Source organism: Amblyraja radiata, chromosome 23, assembly GCF_010909765.2.
Source record: "Amblyraja radiata isolate CabotCenter1 chromosome 23, sAmbRad1.1.pri, whole genome shotgun sequence".
NCBI lineage: Eukaryota > Metazoa > Chordata > Chondrichthyes > Rajiformes > Rajidae > Amblyraja > Amblyraja radiata.
Genome location: NC_045978.1, coordinates 11,416,866 through 11,443,325, shown reverse-complemented (window position 1 = coordinate 11,443,325; position 26,460 = coordinate 11,416,866). Strand labels below are relative to the sequence as shown.

General features: G+C 43.6%; 1 protein-coding gene across 2 annotated transcripts in view; it reads left to right on the top strand.

Annotated features, from left to right (window-relative positions):
* atp9a (ATPase phospholipid transporting 9A (putative)) overlaps positions 1 to 26,460 on the top strand; it is a 106,938-nt gene that overhangs the window by 58,733 nt on the left and 21,745 nt on the right. For both annotated transcript variants that reach the window (XM_033041554.1, XM_033041553.1), the window contains exons 15-22: positions 4,323 to 4,484; positions 10,525 to 10,617; positions 11,712 to 11,795; positions 12,992 to 13,162; positions 14,559 to 14,657; positions 18,403 to 18,492; positions 23,197 to 23,341; positions 25,699 to 25,763. In XM_033041554.1, the coding sequence (XP_032897445.1) occupies positions 4,323 to 4,484; positions 10,525 to 10,617; positions 11,712 to 11,795; positions 12,992 to 13,162; positions 14,559 to 14,657; positions 18,403 to 18,492; positions 23,197 to 23,341; positions 25,699 to 25,763 (909 nt within the window). The remainder of the gene's footprint in view (positions 1 to 4,322; positions 4,485 to 10,524; positions 10,618 to 11,711; positions 11,796 to 12,991; positions 13,163 to 14,558; positions 14,658 to 18,402; positions 18,493 to 23,196; positions 23,342 to 25,698; positions 25,764 to 26,460) is intronic.

Here is a 26,460-nt window from a genome sequence, read left to right as displayed (position 1 = left end):
TGACTCTTCATGTCAGTTGTGGCCAAACCACATGTGATTTTTTTCTATTACAAATCTCAAATTGTGGATTACAGAGGCAAATAAATAAATTAAGGGTCTTTGTCCCAAACATTATGGAGAGCACTGTATGATGGGTTTTATTTGGAATGTGACCTCAAATGAACAACAGAGGATTGTCCAAAAATAAAAACTGTCTGACCAAATAGCAACTTGCTTCTAGATTTGGAATATGTACATCAGGGTACATGAACCTCTCCCAAGCTTTAGTTTAGTTTATTGTCATGTGTACCGAGGTATAGTGAAAAGCTTTTGTTGCGTGCTAACCAGTCAGCGGAAAGACTATACATATTTAGAATCGAGCCATCCTCAGTGCATGATAAAGCAAATAATTTTTAGTGAAAAGGTAGTGGCTTTTTCACACAAAGTGTGGTGGGTGTATGGAACAAGCTGCCAGTGGAGGTAGTTGAGTCAGGGACTATTCCAACGTTTAAGAAACAGTTAGACAGGTACATGGATAGGACAGGTTTGGAGGGATATGGACCAAACGCAGGCAGGTGGGACTATCTTAGCTGGGACATGTTGACCGGTGTAGGCAAGTTGAGCTGAAGGGCCTGTTTCCACATTGTATTACTCCATGTCTCTATGCAAGATAAAGTCCAGTAATATCCAATTTCATTGACATCTAAGTGACAATGTGCGATGCAGCTTAAGTGTATCCAATTTATATCCAGGACAAATTTAACCAGAAAACCTGCTACTTTCTCATCCTCCACTTCATCAGCAAATACGACAAAATGCACCTTTTATCAATAACTATTCCCCAATAACCTGTTTGCTGAGGGTCTCTCTGTGCTTCACTGGAATCAAACTTCGAGACCTCATCCTCGACTTAATCCAAACTTGAGTGCAAGACCTAGAAACAAGGAACTGCATATGCTGGTTTACACAAAAAGACACAAAGTGCTGGAGTAAATTGGTGGGCAGGCAGCATCGTTGGAGATCATGGATAGGTGACATTTCAGATGCTGCCTGACCCGCTGAGTTGTATAGTTTTGGTAAACCAGCAACTGCAGTTCCTCGTGTGTCTAGCAAGTTCATGAACTTAATTTTTTACAGCATCTTCCATCTCGGGGAAAACTCAACACCAACGAGGCCAAGAGCATTGGGTTTGGAAGCCAAGAAGATCCCCATTCAGTGGATTAAAACCAGCCAACAGGAGGATTACAATACATAACTTTTGCTAAATAAATAAGGCTAAGATAAAATGACACCATAGGTAGAGGGATGGTTAAAGGACAGAAAGCAACATATTTTCCCCCCCAATTTAGCATGTTATTAACAGTGAGGTGCAAGATCAATTCTGTGACCGGAGCAATTTCTGGAATGGGCAAATGGTTTGCCACCATTTTGTTTAACCATACTTGTTTAAAGTAATGTTGCATGCTTGCCTGGTGTGGCACTATTCCTTATCTTGTTGGTGCCATTGACTGCTTTCCCAGATAAGCCAGATAGTAGCTCCCTCCACTGTCACTCTGACTACTATTATGGGATTTAATTCAAATCATACTATAGAGACATTATGGATGTGAATTGGATTCTGCTGCACAGCTGATAGAATTTGGGAAATGTCCCAAGGCAATTCCCAGCATTATTTGTCACAAGTCGGTGTTGGTTCAGTAGCACTTCCACTAAGGCTATTACTTTCCAGCAGTGAACTCACCTTCCACTATCCTTGCCTTTCCTAACTTCCCCAAACTCCCACCCATTTATCACTAGTGTCACTATGTTGACATAACACTCTACTAGTGCTAGTCGGAAAGAACTGCAGATGCTGGTTTAAACCAAAGATAGCAGCAAAATGCTGGAATAACTCAGCGGGACAGGCAGCATCTCTGGAGTGCAGGGATGGGTGACGTTTCGGGTCAAGACCCTTCTTCAGAATGATAGTCAGCAGAACAGGATTCGAGAGATATAGAAGGTGCAAGTCAAAAATGAACATGCAAAATGCAAGAATGATCAAGGAAAGGTGGAGCCCACAATGGTCCATTGTTGGATGTGGGGTAGGTGGTAACGAGTTACACAGACAGTGAAACTCATCAGGGCGACAGTGAATTTAGTAAAACGGTGAGAGTGGGATTGGGACGGAGAGAGAGAGGGGATGCAAGGGTTAAAATAACTGGCCGGAAGGGAACAAAATCAGTGTTTCTGTCAGTGATACGGAGACTTGAAGTGAGTTTATGACTTTGAACAGCAGTAAGTCGACATGGACGATTACAGCTGATCCTGCCTATTGCTGTACATGTTATTTCAGACAAAAGAAAATAATGTAAAGCCCTACAGAATTAACACGTGGGAATGATAAGATCTGGATGAATTCATTTTATTGTATCTCAAATGACTGTGAATGCAGAGATGACAATCCAGGGTTGAATGTTTAGTTTAGTTTTAGAGACACCGGCCAGCGATCCCCACACATTAACACTATCCTACACACTCTAGAGACAATTTACACTTATACCAAGCCAATTAACCTACAAACCTGTACGTCTTTGGAGAGTGGGAGGAAACCGAAGATCTTGGAGAAAACCCACGCGGTCACGGGGAGAACGTACAAACTATGTACAGATAACACCCGTAGTCAGGATCAAACCTGGGTCTCTGGCGCTGTAAGGCAGCAACTCTATCGCTGTGCCACCTGCATGTCTGTCCTCTTCCTTAGAAGACGAGTGGCAGCAATTTTGTAGTTTGTTATATTCATTATACCATTATATCTGTCATTAGGACGCATGTACTTCACAGTCTTCTGCCCATTGATGATTGATTATGAAAACTGATATCCTAGTTCTGCCAATGCTGTATACACATAATTAATATGCTTATATCTTTACTGTGAGTGCATACGACACTTCACATTTCTAAGATGCTGTCACTGCTGCTAATTTGAACTGATTGCTGATTTCCGTGTTAATTCTCCTGAGGAAATCTCACCAGCTAGAGACTTCCTGACCTCCCATCTACCTCATTGGTGACCTTTGAACTATCTTCAATTGGACTTCAATGTTATGTGTGCACTAAATGTTTTTTTACCCTTCATCCTTTATCAGTGCACTGTGGATGGCTTGATTGCATTCATGCATAGTCTTTGACTGGACTGGCATGCAAACAAAAGCTTTTCAATGTACCTCTGCATGTGACAATAATATACTACAGTTGGAGGCCTTCCAGCTGTATTACAAGGTTGGCTTGCTGTGTTATCTTGATACAGGTGGTTCATTAGACTTTAGAGATACAGCGCGGAAATAGGCCCTTCGGCCCACTGAGCCTGTGCCAGCCAGCGATCGCCCCATGCACTAACCAATACTAAGGCCAATTTTACAATTTACTGAAGCCCATTAACTTACAAACCTTTATGTCTTTGGGATATGAGAGGAAACCAGAGCAGCTGGAGAAAACCCACATGGTTACAGGGAGAATGTACGAACTCCAAACAGATAGCGCTCATAGTCAGGATCGAATTCGGGTCCCTAGCGCCTAGGATTTCCAACTGTCCCATATTAGCCAGGACATCCCATATATTGGTTTGTCCCATACGGGACCGCCCTTGTCCCGTATTCTACTGCTACTACTCGGGTCGAGGGGACTGTTAGGTCACAGCGCCGCATCTGGCCCCACCTTACCCGTCCCGACGTAGTGCAGCCCATGGAGTGCAGCAGCAGCGCCTCGCCCGTGGCACCGTCGGTTGGCAGCCCGGCCAGCTGTCCGACCTTCGGACCTTCGCTAACCACCGACACCACCACCCCTCCTTCTCATGGCCAATCATCGGTTCACGAGTTGGATGGGGCGCTGGACTTTGCGCGCGACATCGCCCGGTCCAAAACTCCTCAGCTGACCAGCCGGCTGGGCTTTGTGGGCAATCCAGCACCCAGGCCAACTCATCATTCACCCATTTGTCCCTTATTTTGACCATTTGTCCCTTATTTGGGAGTGAGAAAGTAGGCAACCCTACTGGTCCCATAAGGCAGCAACACTACCATTGCACCACTGTCCCGCTCTTTCTGCAAAAGTAAATTACCACCGGTGAATATCTCTTTGTAATCCAAGATCATCTAATGAGTAGCTGGTGCGTGAGGTATGAGTAAATGTAGATACAATGGGTTGTAGCTGCTGATTTACAAAATAAAACAGTGCTGGAGTAACTCAGTGGATTAGTTTTCTTAAAGCGAACAATCAATTATTCCTCCCCCTTAGCTCTGCAGCTGAGTGACCTTTCAACTCTGACATCTGGCAGCCCAGCTGATGTTTCTATTGCTTGTGTGTTTTAGGTCTCGCTGGTGCAGTGGACAGAGTGTGTGGGCCTGACTCTGGTGGGCAGGGACCAGTCCTCCATGCAGCTGAGGACACCAGGTGGACAGATTCTGAACTTCACCATCCTGCAGGTGTTCCCATTTACCTACGAGAGCAAACGCATGGGGATCATTGTCAAAGTAAGTGTCGATGAAGATGCCAAAATCAACTGTTATGTATTCACCAGGGAGATCAGATTCCACGGATAGGCACGAAAAGCTGGAGTAACTCAGCGGGCCAGGCAGCATCTCTGGAGAAACAGAACAGGTGATGTTTCTCCAAAGATGCTGCCTGACCCGCTGAATGGCTCCAGCTTTTTGTGCCTATCTTTGGCATCTACTCTAACCATGTTAATAATTTCCTGCGCTGCTTTGTGGTAAGATGCATTAAAAAGTGTCTATTTGAACTCTGGAACATTTGTCTAAACACAAACTGCTTTTTAGTTTACTATAATTTGACCGAGGCTGCATAGATTTTTATTTCAACTCATCCATGAACTCTGTTATTTAATTTTTGGGCCAATTGATACTTGACTTTCAGAGTTTGTTTCAAACAAAGTAAACAATATTATAAATATATGCATCATTCTAATTGAGAACATCATTTGTTGTTGCTAGGTGACTTGTGTCAAGCAACTGTGGTAAATGACTACAACGCCTTTTATTTAACAAGTAATTGGTTTTGTGCATATTATCTGAAGATGATCACTTTGCACATACTGCCTGCCATGTAGTTTTAGTTTAGTTTGGGGATACAGTGCGAAACGGGCCCTTCGACCCACCGAGTCCGCACCGATCAGCGATCCCCGCACATTAACCCTATCCTATACCAGTGACTATTTTCACATTTATACCAAGCCAATTAAACTACAAACCTGGACATCTTTGGAGTGTGGGAGGAAACCGAAGTTCTCGGAGAAAACCCACACAGATCACGGGGAGAAAGTACAAACTCCATACAGACAAGCACCCATAGCCAGGATTGAACCCGGGTCTCTGGCGCTATAAGCGCTGTAAGGCAGCAACTCTACCACTGCGCCACCATGTCGCCCGAGTCTACAGTCTATACACCAATCTGTCAGCTGTAGTCTATAGAAAAATAACGACTGTATTTCCAAAGAACCTCATGGGCTACAAAATGCTTTGAGAGTTCATGGTGGCTTTTAATATAGTTACAAGTTTATTTTTATTCTATTAAATGTCCAACATCGCTAAAATGGGGAAACAAGGAAATGCAGATTTACCAAGGAATGACACAAAATGCTGGAGTAACTCAACGGGTCAGGCAGCATTCCTGGAGAACATGGATATGTGATGCTTCGGGTTAGGAAGTGCCATTACCTGCCGTGCTTTGTCCAACCATTCCACTCCTTTGCCCCCTCCCCCCACCCCTGCAATCAGTCTGAAGAAGGGTCTCAACCCAAAATGTCACCTTTCCATGTCTCCATTGGAAATGGCATCTTTTGGGATAAAGAAACTCCAAAGCGCAAGAAATAAGCAATTCAGCATCTTTGATCCATACAACTGTTATTGCATGTGAAAACAACTCTACTGGGGATATATAAAAGGAATCACAATGGAAGGGATGTTCAAGTCTGTCACAGCGCGCACCTCATGAAGCCATCCATTCTGTAACAACATGTTGATCCATGATGGCCTGAGTGTTATTTGATTATAAGTAGGAGGATGTAGAATGTGCACTTTCAATTTAATACAGCTACGGAATGTTTTGGATGCCGAGTCATAAAAAATGGAAAGAACAATAGCCTATTTCTTCCTCTTGTCGTCCCCTTCCCCTCTTCCCTCCAGTCAGCCCATTTTGCTGGATACAATTCCACAAATGCCACTGCTGCTTTGGTGCACAACTATTTGACCAGTGATTGTGTGTGAGACTGGGTGGGTTCCAGCAGTTTTGTTAACGAAAGACTGATCGCAAGCAAGCCTGAATAATACCCTCACTCTCTGACCACACTCAGACGGTGGGAAGCAATGGGCTGGCTAGATGGCAGTCAGTAGCTGGTGCATAGATTGCACTCCCTTCCCCTGACTCAAGGAAACTGAGGTTACTTGTTGCCACCTCTGATGAGATCCCATGATCATAGAACCATATCTGGCCTCTCACTGAATAATCTTGCTCAGTCGTTATGAGAGGCTGATATAATGCATAAGGTGAAGATAGATACAAAATTCTGGAGTAACTCAACGGGATAGGCAGCATCTCTGGATAGAAGGAATGGGTGACGTTTCTGGTCGAGACCCGAAGAAGAAGGGTCTCGACCTGAAACGTCACCCATTCCTTTTCTCCAGAGATGCTGCCTGTCCCGCTGAGTTACTCCAGCATTTTGTGTCTCTCTTCGGTTTAAACCAGCATCTGCAGTTCCTTCCTACATAATTCATAAGGTGTTGTAGTTTGGCAGTTATTAGTGTTTGCTATTTTTCATTCCGTGAACCAGATTATGAATTCAAAAACAGCCCACGATTATCTTTAAAATTTAAACAAGAGTGGGCGAAAGGCAGGTGAGAAATGGGAGGCTGGAGGGAGGAGGTACACTGCAGGGTGGCATCAGAAGGTTCTACCGCACCCACATGTGACCACACCTTGCATGACTCATCCCTGTCTCTCACTTCTAATCACATTTGCAGCGCAGCTCAGTTGCTGTTGCATGTACCGTCGCATTTCTGCAGCAGTAGCTCGCCATGGCTAATGGCTGTAGTCAAAGATGCAGTGAGGCTGCATGAAGCTGACCAAGCCAAGTAAATGCTTCCACAAAATGGCAGGACATTTATTGAGATGTTACAAAACTACTTAATAGATGAGAAGAATAGATTGGGTAGATGCACAGAGTCTCTTGCCCAGAGTAGGCGTATCGAGGACCAGAGGGCAGAGGTTTAAAGTGAAGGGGAAAAGATTTAATAAGAATCAGAGGGGTAACTTATTCGCACAAAGGGTGGTGGATGTATGGAACAAGCTGCCAGAGGAGGTAGTTGAGGCTGGGACTACCCCAACATTTAAGAAACGGTTAGACTGGTACATAGATAGAATGAGGTTATCCCTCATTTGAAGGATATGGGCCAAATGCGGGCAGGTGGGACTTATGTAGCTGGGACATGTTGGCCGGTGTGAGCAAGATAGGCCAAAGGGCTCGTTTCCACTGTGTATCACTCTATGACTCCATAAGATACCACCACCTTATGTTGAAAGGTGGGTTTGTGCTAAGTGGGACTAGTGTGGATAGGGCATGTTGGTCGGCAAGGGCAAGTTGGCCAAAGGGCTAGTTTCCACACTGTACGACTCTATGACACCTATCTGGCCACAATCAACAGTTAATCTTTCGCTAAGGAGACTATTTAAAGATGTCTATTCAGCACGATTTGAGCAGGAATACATCCTCACTGGTCCGACCATCTAAATCCCTTTGGATCCCTGTACTAGTTATTTCCAAATAGTGAGCTATCAGATTGCTTCTATCTCTGGACGTTCAGATCATTATCCCACAGAGTGGTTCATACCTAAACGCTCCCTCTAACGAGCACTGAGGATTCTGTCCCTAAAATAACAAAGGGCAAGAAGAAAATCACTTTACTTGAGACCTGACGAACTGACTGTGATAAATCTCCCCGAGTCTCATCACTTCAAACAAAGTTGCCAGAAATCTCACATCATCGCTGCATCGTTTCCGCCCTGTGTTAATGGATGACGCCAATGTCCTTCTGGTATTTACACGCATTGAGCAAACACTGACCACCACAATTCAGCTTCTCTGTTTCCTTGCCTTCGGTCGTCTTCTTTGTCTGACTTGTACACAGCGAGGCACATTTTGGAAAACTCGGCAGGCATCATTAGTAACGTAACAATGTCCTGTTGAGCTTGGTTGGAGAAGTAACTCGTCTGCACCAACTTTAAAACTACATCAGTATTTATTTTAAAAAGTGGTGTGACAGGACATCCTGTTTCTATAATCACAAGCAATGTTAGCTGCACACTCGATCACATGCATTATATTTCTGCTTGGTTCACAAGCCATATTCCAGAGCAACCGACTGAATTTAAAGATAGACACAAAATGCTGGAGTAACTCGGCGGGACAGGCGGCATCTCCGGAGAGAAGGAATGGGTGACGTTTCGGGTCGAGACCCACTTAGTCTGAAGAGTCTGTCTCGCTGGCCTTTTGTGTCTTCAGCGTAAACCAGCAACTGCTGTTCTTTCCTACAAACTTAATTTAAAGTGTTAGTTCTGCACAAATAAAGACTGACAATAAAATAATTTAATTAGCTGAGCTTGAAGCTGTGAAATTTATAACTTGAACTATGTTTCTATATATAAAGTTGGCCATTAACACCGCGCCCCCCCCCCCCCCCCCCCCCCCCCCCACACACACACACACACGCGCACACACACACACACACACACACACACACACACACACCAACTGATCTGAGTGATTTGTAGCAGGGCTAGTTTAAAATAACAAATGGTCATTCAATATTGACTAATTATCTTTCTAATAGTGTGGACACCTCATTCTCTAGACAAAGCAGAAAACCATGTACAGAGAAGTAAGCATTGCTGGGAATGTATTTTGAAGTTCAGGAACACATTGAGTTACATTGATCTCAGATAAACATATTTTTCAAGGCTGCTTATTTATAAGCACTTAGTGCAAGCAGAATGTTATAAAAGTATAGTTTTTCACGCATTCCTCACCTGTGATCTCCAGAATGTAGCCCAGTTGTTTTAAAATAACATTCCATTCTTTGCTGGTCAACTGAAAATGGGTGCTGGAATAGAGGACAGTTTGGTTTAGTTTATTGTCACGTTTGTACCGAGGTACAGTGAAAATCTTTTGTTGCGTCCTAACCAGTCAGCGGAAGGACAATACATGATTACAATCGAATCATTTACAGTGTACAGATTGTCTACCATTAGTGCGAGATAAAGCCAGTAAAGTCCAATCCAAGGATAGTCCGAGGGTCACCAATGAGGTAGATAGTAGTTCAGGACCTTATTAATTCTACAGTTGTAAAGCTCAAAAGTAAATTGTTATTGTGTTTCATCTTTACATCCAGCATTTCCTGAGGAAAGGTTTGGGTGTATGATCGTGTTAATTTGTCACCTCTCCCTGGAGTATTCCTTTGATGTGCCCGTGGCAAACGTATGTCATTGTTTGTGATTGATACTACCACAGTTTCATGTTTCACATACAGATGACTCATTGTGATTGTTAACGCAGACAACATTTTAAATGGCTCGCTTCTTAAGTGTTTTTGACCTCTTGGAAAGATGTGCTTCCTAAACTGAGTCTAAAGAAGGATCCCGACCCAAAACATCGCCTATCCATGTCCTCCAAAGGTGCTGCCTGACCAGCTGAGTTACTCCAGCACTTTGTGTAAATTTTTGCAAACCAGCATCTGCAGTTCCTTGTGCCTGCTTTTTAAACTGCTCCTTTAGAATCTCTCAAAAACCTTTCTTTTCATCACCATTCCCTTTCCATAAACCAATTCCTGACCCCCTAAAGTCTCCACCACAATAGTCACTATTATTTTACTCACTGTATAGGCATTTCTTTCTCCGTATGTGCATTCTTGAAGTACCCTGGCACTTCTTTTATATTAAAGCAATCATTTTGATGAAAGGCCTTGGCTGTTAAAAATGTAAGATTGTGGCTTTTAGTTGGGGAAGAGCTGGAAGAGGCAAGAGCGGTTTTGTGAAGATCATTACAGTCATCATCCCAATGGTTCAAAGGTGCTTTATTTGTCACCTTAGTACCTGCACAGAGAAATTCCTTTTGCATATATTACACAAGTGGGCGCTGCCATTTTCGCCCCTTTTATTCAAAGTCCAAAGTCGGGTCAGCCCGCGCTCTCGACGTACGGGGCGGTTCTTCTCCTCTCCTCGCTCGGCCATCTTTGTATCCCTATAGGAATATGGCAGTGAACAAAGTATTCGAGCTACAAACAAGGAACTGCGGATGCTGGTTTACAAAAGGTCACAGAGTGCTGGAGTAATCCAGCGGGTCAGGCAGCAACCCTGGAGAATATAGATAGGTGACGTTTTCAGGTTGGGACCCTTCTTCAGACTAATGGTGGGGAGGTGGGGAAAGAAAGGTGGAAGAGAGGACGGGATGGACAAAGCTGCTCATCTAACTGCCTGATATCAATTGTAATTGTGTTTCTTGTTCAGGATGAATCCACAGGAGAAATTATGTTCTACATGAAAGGAGCTGATGTGGTCATGATGGGAATTGTTCAGTACAATGACTGGCTTGAAGAAGAGGTACATATCCTTCCTCATTTTCTTTATCAGTATTGTCGGAAATTTCCCGTAAAAAAGGTCGCTGGTATTATTTCAGAGTATCGAAGCACAAGTAACGATAATATGTTCAGAAGCAGTATAAAAGTGTAGAAAGATTTTCAATATTTATAAAGACAGGTTTCCCACATTGTGAACAAGATTTTAACTTCTGCCACTGATGAGAATGGGGTTAACGCTCACACCCATTGTCTTTTGAATCTTTGGAGGCACTTGCAACAAAAAATAGGGTTTCCTGGAGTTAAGGAAATGTTTGGCTGTTTAGTTAAGTTTAGAGATACAGCATGGAACCAGGCCCTTCAATCACTCCATATACTAGTTCTATCCCACACTTTAGTGACAATTTACAGAAGCCAATTAATCTACAAACTTGCACATCTTTGAGATGTGGGAGGAAACCGGAGCATCGAGAGAAAACCCACGAGGTCACAGGGAGAACGTGCAAACTCCACACATAGAGCCCCCGTAGTCAGCATTGAACTTGGGTCTCTGGCGCTGAAAGGCAGCAATCTACCACTGTGCCGACTGCTCTTTCCATCCCTTGATTGTTCCTTGATTGTCATGCACCAGGGCCCTACTTGATTATTCCTTTAAGCTCGGACTATTTCCTGTGTTCACAGTGGCAGAATCATGGTGCCCGTAATTCTGTCCTCTTCCACTGACAAAGAAGGTTAAGTGGGAGACAGATAAACCAATGTTCAGAATTAAAACATAATCAGCCTAGCATTGAGTATATTTTAGTCCATACACATGGAAAATAATTCTTGGTAGATTGTTAGCAATAACCAAATACTTCAATAAAAGACTAGCATTAAATCATGTTTCTACATGGCATTTTCTGTCATCCATGTATGAATTTGTAGACATTTGCTGCTAGAAGTATCCATAAGTAGATGAAGTAAGTGGATGGGGGGGGGGTTTGCTACTAAACATAGGATGTCATTTCTCGGGTGCTTTCTGTTTCTGGCGTAAAGCATTTCCTTCCGGTAGATAATTTTCTGAATAATAAATGTCAAGAATATGATTATTTTTCTGTTCTGAATATTACTTGATTACAGTGCGGCAATATGGCCAGAGAAGGACTCAGAGTTCTGGTTGTTGCCAAGAAGTCCCTAACAGAGGAACAGTACCAGGATTTTGAGGTAACCTCTTGATTAGTATGGGTGTAAGGAGTTATGGGGAGAAGGCAGGAGAATGGGGTTGAGAGGGAGAGAAAGATCAGCCTTGATTGAATGGCGGAGTAGACTTGGTGAGCTGAATGGCCTAATTCTGCTCCTAGAACTAAGTTCTCCATATGAATTATTGTATTAAAAAATATCTTCCAGTGGCTAAGCAAGTGGATTCAGAAGAACATTTTAATTGATCGAAACTTATGCACGGAAACAATTTGACATCCATGGGGGTCAATATTTAGATACAGATTGCACATACTTTGAACAATAAAGAAATTGTTTCATTTCAATATATTTATGGGGGGGGGGGGGGGGGGGGATTGTTTTGTATGGATTTTATATGGTTATAACTCCAGGTGCAAAAAAATACACATCATTAGCAGCCAAATAATGACAGTGATCACCAACAACATTGATTAGATTATGTTATAGTGGGCTTGGTGTTCCATCTACCATCCCATCTTAAATATACAGAACTGAACCCACATTTAAAGGGGTCACCGACTACTTTCTGGTATTAAAATAAGCAATGAACCCATTTCTAGCTCCTGAATGGTATTTAGCAATCGCTTCAGGAAGTGTGTATGATGGATGAAGGCAGGCTGAGGTTTGGTAGAGACGCCTCTCTAGACTAGTGCTCACTAACAACACCTGGGTAATGACCATGCAGTAAGACCCAAGCTCATCCATAGGACCGTGCTCCAGAGTACGGCAAAACATCTTCGAAGGGGGAAGAAAATATGTGGCTTTAGGTCAAAGTGGTCATGCCTTTTGCTGACTAAGTTCAGATTTGAGAAATACAGGGCTGAAACTGGCCCTTCAGCCCATTGAACAGCAATCACCCCGTATACTAGCACTATCCTACTCATTCGGGCCAATTTACTATTTTACCGAAGTCAGTTTAACCTACAAACCTGCACGCCTTTGGATTGTGGGAGGAATTCGGAGCACCTGGAGAAAAACCACGCACTCCCAGGGAGAACGTACCAACTCCATACAGACAGCACCCGTAGTCAGGATTGAACCCGGGTCTCTGGCGCTGTAAGGCAGCTACACTAATGCTGCGCTACTGTGCCTCCCCGTTGACAAGTTGTATCAAAACTTTCCAAGCAGCTTTATCGTGACATTGAATGAATAGATGAATGTAAAAGATGTCTTTTCTTCAGAATCGTTACATTCAAGCAAAGCTGAGTGTGCATGACCGGTCATTGAAAGTCGCTACGGTTATTGAGAGCTTGGAGATGGAAATGGAGCTGCTTTGCCTGACTGGGGTGGAAGACCAGCTGCAGGCGGATGTCAGACCCACCCTGGAAATGCTGAGAAATGCTGGAATAAAGGTACGAAACTCCGGCCCAAGGAACAGCACTGTCAAAGTTCTGCCTTTCCTAACTTTTGTCTTAATTCTTATGGTCTGGTTTACATTGGGCAAGCATGTTTTAGAAACATAGAAAATAGGTGCAGGAGTAGGCCATTCGGCCCATCGAGCCTGCATCGTCATTCAACGTGATCATGGCTGGTCATCCTAAATCAGTACTCCATTCCTACTTTCTCCCCATATCCCTTGATTCCGTTAGCCCTAAAAGCAAAATCTAACTCTCTTGAAAACATTCAGTGAATTGGCCTCCACTGTCTTCTGTAGCAGAGAATTCCACAGATTCATAACACTCTGTGTGAAAACATTTTTCCTCATCTCAGTCTTAAATGGCCTCCCCCTTGTTCTTAAGTTTTGTTGTTGGAGATCTGAAATACGAGGATATGGATGAAATTCTTTTGCACTCGGAACTCTATCAGATGTGAGCTCATCCTTTAGGGAGCCTGGAGGAAGCAGGTGGAGGAACCACTGGAGAGCTGTGAGATGGTGCCAAAACCTGGCGACTCTTGCATATAGCCTCAGTGGCTGTTTCTATGTCTGATGCACTTATTATACTTATGTATGGCAATAATCTTCTGATCTTTAGTTTAGTTTAGAGATACTACGCAGAAACAGATCTTTTGTCCCACCGAGTCCGCGCCGACCACCGATCCCCATACTCTAGTACCATCCTACACACGAGAGACAATCTTCAATCTTTGCCAAAGCCAATTAACCTACAAACCTGTACGTCTTTGGAGTGCAGGAGTAAACCGGAGCACGCAGAGAAGACCCACACGGTCACAGCGAGAACGTACACACTCCATACCGACAGCACCCGTAGTCAGAATCAAAACCGGGTATCTGGTGCTGTAAGGTAGCAACTCTTGGCTCGAGGCTCCGACCATGGGGAACAAAGAGGAAGGAAGATGACTGAACTTTGTTGCTTTCCCTCACAGTGGGAAACGCTGGTTCTGCTGTGTGGGGATGTTTATGTTAAATTCTATCGTGTGTTGTGTTTTTATTCGTATGGCTGTATGGCAACCCACATTTCACTGTACCCATTGGTGCAGTGGCAATAAATATAAACTGGAACCTGAACTCTACCATTGTGCCACCTGTCTGCAAAAAAAATAATTTCTGACGACAAAAAATATATAATTTCACTGTACCTTGGTACACGTGATAACAAAGGAGCCATTGAACCATTATATCCAATGATCTCAGTGCATTTGCTCATCCCTATGGTTTTGACAGCCCTCAGAGTTATGCACACTTCACATCACGTTGCATGTATTAGCACTTTTGATGTATTTCGCAGTTTTCTTTTGGATATGGATGGATCTTCCTTTTCTGACACCTTCCTTACATCTCCCTTGTAGGTCTGGATGCTCACTGGAGATAAACTTGAGACAGCAACATGCACAGCAAAAAATGCACACCTGGTAACTCGGAATCAAGATATCCACATTTTCCGAACAGTAAGTATTTGCACACTTTGTTTTTCATTGTCACTATTGGATCTCCAAACAACTAGGTGACATTGAGCTCAGTAATCTTTTAAACTGGGGGTGGTGGAGCTAAACCCTATAGTGGCATTTAAGAAGCTTTTAGAAAGGCACATGGATATGCAGGGAATTGAGAGATGTAGAGGAGATTAGATTATCTTGGCATCATGTTCGGCACAGACATTGTGGGCCGAAGGGCCTGTTCCTGTGCTGCACTGTTATGGTGAATGCCCTTTCAAAAGGTTGAGCATTTCTTTCAATAAATGATATCGCAGTTTCTGAAAGGGAAGAAGCATGATTGTAAGCTGTTCCATCGCTGGAGATGCTGAGCGTTGCTATTTTACATAGAAACATAGAAAATAGGTGCAGGAGTAGGCCATTCAGCCCTTTGAGATAGCACCGCCATTCAATGTGATCATGGCTGATCATCCACAATCAGTACCCCCATATCCCTTGATTCCGCTAGCCATAAGAGGTCTATCTAACTTTTTTGAATGCATCCAGTGAATCGGCCTCCACTGCCTTCTGAGGCAGAGAATTCCACAAATTCACAACTCTCTGGGTGAAAAAGTTTTTCTTCTTCTCAGCTCTAAATGGCATACCCCTATTCTTAAACTGTGACCCCTGGTTCTGGACTTCCCCAACATCGGGAACATGTTTCCTGCATCCAGCTTGTCCAATCCCTTATTAATTTTATATGATTCTATAGGATTCCTTCTCATCCTTCAAAATTCCAGTGAATACAATCCCATTCGTTCCATTCTTTCATCATATGACAGTTCCGCCATCCTGGGAATTAACCTCGTGAACCTACGCTGCACTCCATCAATAACAAGAATGTCCTTCCTCAAATTAGGAGACCAAAACTGCACACAATACTCCAGGTGTGATCTCACCAGGGCCCTGTGCAACTGCAGAGATACCTATTTGCTCCGATACTCAAATCCTCTTGTTATGAAGGCCAACATGCCATTAGCTTTCTTCACTGTCTGCTGTACCTGCATGCTTACTTTCAGTGACTGATGTATAAGGACATCCAGGTCTCGTGGCACTTCCCTTTCCCTAATCTGACACCATTCAGATAATAATCTGCCATTTTGTTCTTGCCACGAAAGTGGATAACCTCGCATTTATCCGCATTATACTGCATCTGCCATGCATCTGCCAACTCACCCTGCATCCTCATAGGATCCTCTTCATAGTTCACACTGCCATTAGATTCTGGAGTGATAATAAATAGCTCTGACAATTGTGCAAGTATTAATATTTTTAAGCGCAGCCTGGGGCAATGTCCAACTATCTATCAAGCAGAAGGGGCCAGCAGAGAGTTGGCTGCCACTGATTATTTTCCCTGCTCTGCCCATCCTCTTTATTGCGAAGGGGAGTGAAGCTCATTATTTTATTGCATCTGAACTGTAACTTGCGTTGGCTTTTATTGCACTTCACTGAGTATTTAATGTAGACTGCAACTTCAGTAAGTGCAGAAAATGAACTAAATTTCAACAGTTTTGTCCATTCACCATTAAAGGCCTGGATAGAGTGGATGTGGAGTGGGAGAGTCTAGGATCAGAGGCCATAGCGTCAGAATTAAAGGGTGCTCTTTGAGAAAGGAGGTGAAGAGGAACTTCTTTAGTCAATGCGTAGTTAATCTGTGGAACTCATTGCCACAGAGGGCTGTGGAGGACGTCAGTGGATATTTTTAAGAGATGGACAAATTCTTGATTAGAACAGGTGTCAAGGGTTATGGGGGGGAAAAGGCAGGAAAATTGGATTAGGAGGCAGAGATCAGCCATGATTGAATAGTGGAGTAGACTTGATGGGCCGAATGGCCTAATTCTACCCCTATAACTTGTGAACCTGTAGATTCAATAAAATGCCCCCAATAAATCATGGCCAAACAATTTGGTGCACATCAGGGGTGACACAGTGGCACAGCGGTAGATACCCAGGTTCAATCCTGACTACAGGTGCTGTCTGTACGGAGTTTGCACATTCTCCCTGTGACCACGTGGGTTCTATCTGGTTGCTCCGGTTTCCTCCCATATTCCAAAGATGTGCGGGTTTGTAGATTACTTGACCTCTGTAAATTGCCGCTTTTGTGTAAGATGGGACCAGTGTACGGGCGAACATTGGTGTGTGTGGGCTGAAGGGCCTGGTGCCACACTGCATCTCTTAACTAAACTAAACTAAACTAAACATGGCTACTTTCTTTCCACATGGTTCTCTGAAAAGATACGAAGGAAAAACATGTTAAAGTTAATTACAATCTTTGCTTGAACTTTCCAAATTTTTACATTTTTTAAATCTGAGACCTCTTTTGATTTCTATTGCTGTAAATGTAATGATGGCAAAGGGAATTCAAAATGAGCATTTTTCTATTTTGTTCACTCTCCCCGTTTCCTCTGTGGCTTCTTTGTAGCCTAACTGTTACTTTAGCTGAAGCATAACTTCCTATTAGCAAGCACATGAAAGTCCGTGTAGCAGCTCAGTCTTCAAGGCAAAAGAATGTTGCAACTAATTAGGAACATATTTCACCCTCAGTGGCAACATGCTACTATGTGTCAACACACAGCTATTATAAAGGAAGTATGGTCCAAGCAATGAAGTTAAAAAATAGAGCCACGGGATGATTTTTAGTTTGTTCATTGAATATCTCCCGGCCACTTTTCTCTTGGGCATTAATTCCAGAGTAGGGAAATCGCGAACCAGAGGACATCGGTAAAAGTGAAGGGGGTGAGATTTAATAGGAATCTGAAGGATAACTTTTTCACACGAAAGATGGTGGGTGTACGGAACGAGTTGCCAGAGGAGCTAGTTGAAGCAGGGGCGATTGCAACATTTAAGGGACAATTAGACAGTACATAGATAGGACAAGCTTAGAGAGATATGGGCCATACACAGGGAGGTGGGACTAGTGTAGGTAGGACATATTGGTCGGGTTGGGCAGAAGGGCCTGTTTCCACACTGTAACTATGACTCTATCCTGGAAGCAGTTCTATAGAACAGAGAACAGTAGAGCACAGGGAAAGGCCCTTCAGCCCACAATGTTTGTGATGAACATGACGCCAAATTCAACTGATTTCATCTGCCTGCACTTCCATGCACCCATCTAAAAGCCTCTTAAACGCCACTATCCGATCTGCCTCCACCACCATCCCGGGCAATGAGTTCCATGTCCCCACTACTCTCTGTGTAAAAAAAACTTGCCACGCACATCTCCATTAAACATTCCCCCTCTCACCTTACAGCTATGCCCTCTAGTGTTGGACATTTCTATGCTGGAAGGGTCTCGACCCGAAACGTCACCAATGTCTTCTCTCCAGAGATGCTGCCTGCCCCACTGAGTTAATCCAGCTTTTTGTGTCTACCTGCGATGGGGAAAAAGGTTCTAACTGTCTACCCTATCCATGCCTCTCATAATTTATATACATCTATCAAGTCCCCCCTCAACCTCCGACATTCTATAGAAAGTGGGTTCATCTAAATCAGAGGTTCCCAACCTTTGTCATCCTGTTCACCTCGGGCAAGTTTTGGAAAATTAATTTACCCCCACCCTGTTTTGTTCAGTGATTTGAGTTTACACTTCTATAATAAAGCAGCTGACAAAGGGGAAAATGTTAAATACTGTTTGCTCATTTATTTATGGCTTGGCCGTGAATCTCCAGCACTTATCTCATATTTTGGATGAATCCGTACTATTGGTATGTTTTGTTTCTAGATAACTAATCGAGGAGAAGCCCACTTGGAACTTAATGCTTTCAGAAGGAAACATGACTGTGCACTGGTCATCTCTGGAGACTCCCTAGATGTGAGTACTTAGTACAATTTATTTCACATACTTTGTTTTAAAGTTTGAGTTCAAAGTTTCACATTAACCCCTGCTATGTTGATTTATTGATAGTTTAGCTTCTCTCACTGTTTCCTAATAGCTTCGTAGACTCTTACAGCTTGGAAACAGGCCCCGCGGCCCAACTTGCCCAAGCTGACCAACACGCCTGATCTACACTAGTCCCACCTGCGTCCATTTGGCCCACATCCCTCTAAACCTGTCCTACCCATGTACCTGTCCAAATGTTTCTGAAACATTGTAATAGTACCTGCCTCAACTACCTCCTCTGGCAGTTTGTTCCATACACCCTTTGTGTGTAAAAAAAAAAAGTTGCCCCTCGTCCTATAAAAATTTCCCCCCCCCTAATCTTAAACCTATGTGCTCTGGTTCTCAATTCCCCTACTCTGGGTAAAGACTCTGTGCATTTACAATGTCTATTCCTCTCATGATCTTGTACACCTCAAGAAGATCACCATATAAAACAATCTATAAGATCATCTTCCCAGTTCTGCGCAATACAGCATTGGGGTTTAGATTCCAAATGCTGATCATTCTACTTTGATGTTTGTATAAGGGTTGTGGACGATTTATTCCCTAAACTTAAGTTTATTCACTCATAAATTGGATACAAATTCATCATTTTGGGTCTCTGCTTGCCTGTGGTACAAGGGGGATTAAATACACTGGTAATTTATTTATTTTTGTTTTTTAAAAATAACGTCATGGTATTAATGGTCACCTCATCTAGCTACAGATGTGGAATTGAGTTAAATACAAAATGTTGTTTTAAATGTCGATAAAGATTGCAGGTTTTCAAGCTATTTTGGTTTGACTAGTCTTCTGCGCAGCACAAATAGATACAGTAGTCAATCTATAACCATATAATAACCATATAACAATTACAGCACGGAAACAGGCCATCTCGACCCTTCTAGTCCGTGCCGAACACATAATCTCCCCTAGTCCCATATACCTGCGCTCAGACCATAACCCTCCATTCCTTTCCCATCCATATAACTATCCAATTTATTTTTAAATGATAAAAACGAACCTGCCTCCACCACCTTCACTGGAAGCTCATTCCACACAGCTACCACTCTCTGAGTAAAGAAGTTCCCCCTCATGTTACCCCTAAACTTCAATCCCTTAATTCTCAAATCATGTCCCCTTGTTTGAATCTTCCCTACTCTCAGTGGGAAAAGCTTTTCCACGTCAACTCTGTCTATCCCTCTCATCATTTTAAAAACCTCTATCAAGTCCCCCCTTAACCTTCTGCGCTCCAAAGAATAAAGCCCTAACTTGTTCAACCTTTCTCTGTAACTTAGTTGCTGAAACCCAGGCAACATTCTAGTAAATCTCCTCTGTACTCTCTCTATTTTGTTGACATCCTTCCTATAATTAGGCAACCAAAATTGTACACCATACTCCAGAATTGGCCTCACCAATGCCTTGTACAATTTTAACATTACATCCCAATTTCTATACTCAATGCTCTGATTTATAAAGGCCAGCACACCAAAAGCTTTCTTTACCACCCTATCTACATGAGATTCCACTTTCAGGGAACTGTGCACAGTTATTCCCAGATCCCTCTGTTCACCTACATTCTTCAATTCCCTACCATTTACCATGTACGTCCTATTTTGATTTATCCTGCCAAGATGTAGCACCTCACACTTATCAGCATTAAACTCCATCTGCCATCTTTCAGCCCACTCTTCCAACTGGCATCTTCAGGCCATTTGTGCAGGCATCCAACAATGCAACTTCAAAGCACATTAACATTTGCAGATGGTGGGTTTCAGTCCAAATAGATTGGACCCTTACAGTCATTCCACTGCTGGCACAAGGGATTTGTGTGTCACAAGGTAAAATCCCACTTGACTGACCCATGGGATTTGTACATTGAAATGGCTTTGGCTGTGCCAGTTTTACAGGTCAGCTATTGGCAGGGTTAATCATTGGAGCTATTGTAAATGTAACAGTTTAGTATACTTTAGAGATACAGCATGAAAACAGGCCCTTTGGTCTACCCAGTCCACACCGACCAGCGATCCCCGCACATTAACACTATCCTGCACTCATGGGACAATTTACAATTGTACCGAAGCCAATTAACCTACAAACCTGTCCGTCTGCGGTGTGTGGGAGGAAACTGGAGCACCCGGAGAAAATCCATGGAGTCACGTGGTGTTACAAGGGAACAGGTTCAAGGATCTGACGAGTAGAACAGAAAAGGGCTCACTCATCTGTTTAGTTACAAATTTTATTGGCAAGAGAGAACAAAAACAATACTTGTTTAACAAGGAACTGCAGATGCTGGAAAATCGAAGGTAGACAAAAATGCTCCCTCTCCCCCTCCCCCTCCCTCTCACCCTCCCCCTCCCCCACCCCCACCCCCCTGCCCTCTCCCTATCTCATATAACCATATAACCATATAACAATTTACAGCACGGAAACAGGCCATCTCGACCCCTCTAGTCCGTGCCGAACACATAATCTCCCCTAGTCCCATATACCTGCGCTCAGACCATAACCCTCCATTCCTTTCCCATCCATATAACTATCCAATTTATTTTTAAATGATAAAAACGAACCTGCCTCCACCACCTTCACTGGAAGCTCATTCCACACAGCTACCACTCTCTGAGTAAAGAAGTTCCCCCTCATGTTACCCCTAAACTTCAGTCCCTTAATTCTCAAGTTATGTCCCCTTGTTTGAATCTTCCCTACTCTCAGTGGGAAAAGCTTTTCCACGTCAACTCTGTCTATCCCTCTCATCATTTTAAAAACCTCTATCAAGTCCCCCCTTAACCTTCTGCGCTCCAAAGAATAAAGCCCTAACTTGTTCAACCTTTCTCTGTAACTTAGTTGCTGAAACCCAGGCAACATTCTTGTAAATCTCCTCTGTACTCTCTCTATTTTGTTGACATCCTTCCTATAATTAGGCGACCAAAATTGTACACCATACTCCAGAATTGGCCTCACCAATGCCTTGTACAATTTTAACATTACATCCCAACTTCTATACTCAATGCTCTGATTTATAAAGGCCAGCACACCAAAAGCTTTCTTTACCACCCTATCTACATGAGATTCCACTTTCAGGGAACTGTGCACAGTTATTCCCAGATCCCTCTGTTCACCTACATTCTTCAATTCCCTACCATTTACCATGTACGTCCTATTTTGATTTGTCCTGCCAAGATGTAGCACCTCACACTTATCAGCATTAAACTCCATCTGCCATCTCTCAGCCCACTCTTCCAACTGGCATAAATCTCTCTGTAGACTTTGAAACTCTACTTCATTACCCGCAACCCCACCTATCTTAGTATCATCTGCATACTTACTAATCCAATTTACCACACCATCGTCCAGATCATTGATGTACATGACAAACAACAGTGGACCCAACACAGATCCCTGTGGCACCCCACTCGTCACTGGCCTCCAACCTGACAAACAACCATCCACCATTACTCTCTGGCATCTCCCATTCAGCCACTGTTGAATCCATCTTGCTACTCCACCATTAATACCCAACCATTGAACCTTCTTAACCAACCTTCCATGAAGAACCTTGTCAAAGGCCTTACTGAAGTCCATATACACAACATCCACTGCTTTACCCTCATCAATTTCCCAAGTAACATCTTCAAAAAATTCAAGAAGATTAGTTAAACATGACCTTCCAGGCACAAATCCATGTTGACTGTTCCTAATCAGACCCTGTTTATCCAGATGCTTATATATATTATCTCTAAGTATTCTTTCCATTAATTTGCCCACCACTGACGTCAAACTAACAGGTCTATAATTGCTAGGTTTACTCTTAGACCCCTTTTTAAACAATGGAACAACATGCGCAGTACGCCAATCCTCCGGCACTATTCCCGTTTCTAATGACATTTGAAATATTTCTGCCATAGCCCCTGCTATTTCTACACTAACTTCCCTCAATGTCCTAGGGAATATCCTGTCCGGACCTGGAGACTTATCCACTTTTATATTTCTCAAAAGTGTCAGTACTTCCTCTTCTTTGATCCTCTTAGTTTCCATAGCTACTCTACTTGTTTCCCTTACCTCACATAATTCAATATCCTTCTCCTTGGTGAATACCGAAGAAAAGAAACTGTTCAATATCTCCCCCATCTCTTTTGGCTCTGCAGATAGTTGGCCACTCTGACTCTCTAATGGACCAATTTTATCCCTCGTTATCCTTTTGCTATTAATATAGCGGTAGAAACCCTTCGGATTTACTTTTACCTTACTTGCCAAAGCAACCTCATATCTCCCCCTCTCTCTTTTGTAAACTTCTATATGATCATCCCTCATCGCCCTATGCCCCTTGGAATAGAGACCCAGCCGACTTAACCTCTCCCTGTAGCTCACACAAGTCCTGGCAACATCCTCGTAAATCTCACTTATGTCTTACTGGCAGGGAGAACATACAAAATCCATACAGTCAGCACCCGTAGTCAGGATCAAACCCGGATCTCTGGCACTGCAAGGCAGCAACTCTACCACTGCGCCACCGTGCCGCCCTGTATAACAATTTCTTACAGAATAGCTTTAGAGGAGAGCTCTGAACCAAATACATATTGGTCACCTTTAGATGGTGTATCCAATCTAATTTGTGTCAAATACCTCTATGTTACTAATGATTTCTTTCTCCTGTAGGTTTGCCTGAAGTTCTATGAGTACGAGTTTATGGAACTTGCCTGTCAGTGCCCGGCTGTTGTGTGTTGTCGATGCGCTCCCACACAGAAAGCACAGATCATACGCCTGTTACAGCAACGGACCCGCAAACTAACATGTGCAGTAGGTGAGGCACCAAATTGTTCACATTTTCACTATTGTCTATTAAGGCTCACACGTTTAAATGTCAGGTTTGTTTTCTCTTCTCCACTTAAGATTTTCCTAACTGTCAACATGTGAATTTAAGCACACAAATCATTTAGTTTAGTGTAGGGATACAGCATGGAAACAGCTCCTTTGACCCACTGATCACCTGTACTCTTATTCTATGTTATCCCACGTTCACACTGTATACACACAAGGGGCAACTTGCAGAAGCCAATTAACCTACAAACCTGCACGTCTTTGGAATGTGGGAAGAAACCGGTGAAAACCCACATGGTCACGGAGAACCAACAAACTCTGTACAGACAACGCCCAAGGTCAGGATCGAACCCGGGTCCCTAGCGCTGTAAGGCAGCAGCTCTACCTGCTGCACCACTGTGCAGTAGCACCCAGAGCAAGGAAAACGTCGCCTCACAAGGAATGTTTAAGAAGAAACTGCAGATGCTGGAAAATCAAAGGTAGACAAAAATGCTGGAGAAACTCAGTGGGTGAGGCAGCATCTATGGAGCAAAGGAAATAGGCGACGCTTTGGGTCGAGACTCTTCTTCGTCTGAAGAAGGGTCTCGATCCGAAACGTTGCATATTTCCTTCGCTCTATAGATGCTGCCTCACCCGCTGAGTATCTCCAGCATTTTTGTCTACTTCACATGGAATTGTACTTCCTTCACTGGACACTAGATGACACTGTTGGACAACATCCGGAGCTCGGGGGCCTTTGTGACTTCAGTTCTCTACAATACTCCCTGCTCCCACTCCAAGCCAAGTAGACCACAGAGATGTTGTATCCTGCCATTTGTCATTGCTCTTACAATGTTCCCCCTGGTCCTCATATGCTTTGGCCTTTTGATTTAACTGGCCTGGGGTTGGCCTAGGATTACTGTCTCTGGGTTTTATGGGGAAAGTTGGGGAGGAAATGCTTCTCTCTCAGATATAAAGGTGCAACCAGGGCAGCTACCACGGTAAGTGGCCAGGTAGTCCAAGAATAAACCCAGGTTTTGAAGGTGGACCAGAAGAATCCCTTACTCAAGCCTTATCTGGACCATGGGCCACATATAACACACATTTGCTTTGGCAAATAAGAGAGCTTTGTTTTTTTTTGTCAAAAATTCGTCAAGAACTTAAAATTTTAAATAATATTAATTAAAATCAAGGATTAAAATAATTGTTGAAAACATTTTGTAAATGCATGGATGACTTTAACAATTTGAGAGGTGGGTTTATTCATGTGATGCTGCAAATCCCAGTAAGACTGGGGTTTACCATGTGTCGCCAGTGTGAAAGATGCATCCGCAGTGATGTGACCTGGGGTCATCGGGTGTTTCGGGTCTCACAACATCAGACACCCTCGCCCAGGCGACCCAGCCGGGGTTGATCAAGCCCCGACTTGTGCCCCAGCAGCAACCGCCCATGGATCAGCCATCTTAATCCAAAACCACCTGGTGGCTTTCTCTGCGGCATCGTTTGCGGATTTAATGGCCCTCTTCTTTGCCAGCCCCGTAAAACCCAACTGGTTGAGGACTTTGCAGAGTGAGCATCCTGCAAAGCCTCTACAGCCCACCTCTATGGGCTCATAGTATGTCTTCCAGCCACTGTCCCGGCACATCTCCACCAGTTCCTGGTACTTTGCGCGTTTCCCCTCGTTAGCCTCTTCAATACGCTCTTCCCAGGGCACTGTCAGCTCCAGAATGATCAGCTGTTTTGTCACTTCGGAGGTGATGATCATGTCTGGCCGGAGTGATGTTGCTGTGATGTGCTGTGGAAATTTCAGCTGTTTGCCCAGATCGACGTGCAGCTGCCAGTCAGTGGCTGTGTAGAGGAGGCCCATCCTTGTTTTGGTTGTGGTCGAGGCTTCTCTCCAGCTTTGACAAAAGTGATTGATTTCTTTGGGGCGCAAATCGTACAATCTGATTCTGAAGAAGTGTCCCGACCTGAGATGTTACCTATCCATTTTCTCTAGGGATGCTGTCTGGCCCGCTAAGTTGCTCCAGCACTTTTTTTAAATTGTAAACCACCATCTGATATTCCTTGTTTGTACAACCAAGTACAATGATGTCTGTGGCACTATCCCTCCGTCAATTAGTTATGGCCATCCTTCACTCAACAGTGCATGTGTGGTAGACCAAGTGTGATCAGATCCGAGGACTCGCTGGTCGGTGCGGACTCTGTGGGCCGAAGGGCCTGTTTCCACACTGTATCTCCAAACTAAACTGAACTATGCCACTGGAAACGGAGAAGTTTGTCATATGTTGTGTCAGAACTTGAAAGCGTGCGTTGGATTTAAAGTTGCTCTTGCTTTGTTTTATTCCATTTACATTGCAGGGGACGGAGGTAACGATGTGAGTATGATCCAGGCTGCAGACTGTGGAGTGGGCATTGAAGGCAAGGTGAGGATTCACAAGCATGTTCCACACATTCTCACCTATTCTGTTCGATTGCTTGCACATGATAATCCAGGGCAGATCAACTCTAAATATTGAATTACAAACGGGTTTGCCATGAACAGCAGATATGAAATGAGGCTCAACTTTTGTGCCGGCTTCACACCATTACATATTTAGATGTGGAGGAGGAGGATCTAGCTCCGAATAACAGGTGAGGTTTTGCAGCAGTTAGGTGTGGAGCATTAATACATTCAATTGTGCAAAAGGCTGGAAATATGGGCCAATCCACCATTTTCTGAACATAGCCAAAGCATGATAGACAGTGTACTGGAATTTTTGGGGGAGGTGAGTCAGTAATTTAAATATACTGATCGAGAGCAAATGTAGCTGTTGTTTTTGGTTTTAATCCGAAGCACGTTGATTTTAGTTTAGAGATACAGCATGGAAACAGGCCCTTCGGCCACCAGTTCCATGCCATCCCACTTTCTCTTCCACTCCCAACACGTTAAGGGCAATTCCACAGAGGCCGATTAATCGACGAACTTTGGGAAACTACACCAGAACACCCGGAGGAAACCCACGCAGTTACACAGGGAGAACGTGCAAACTCTGCACAGACAGCACCCGAGGTTAGGATCGCACCCAGATCTCCGGCGCTGTGAGGCAGCAGCTCTATTGTTCGCTGGGGAAGGAGTGATCA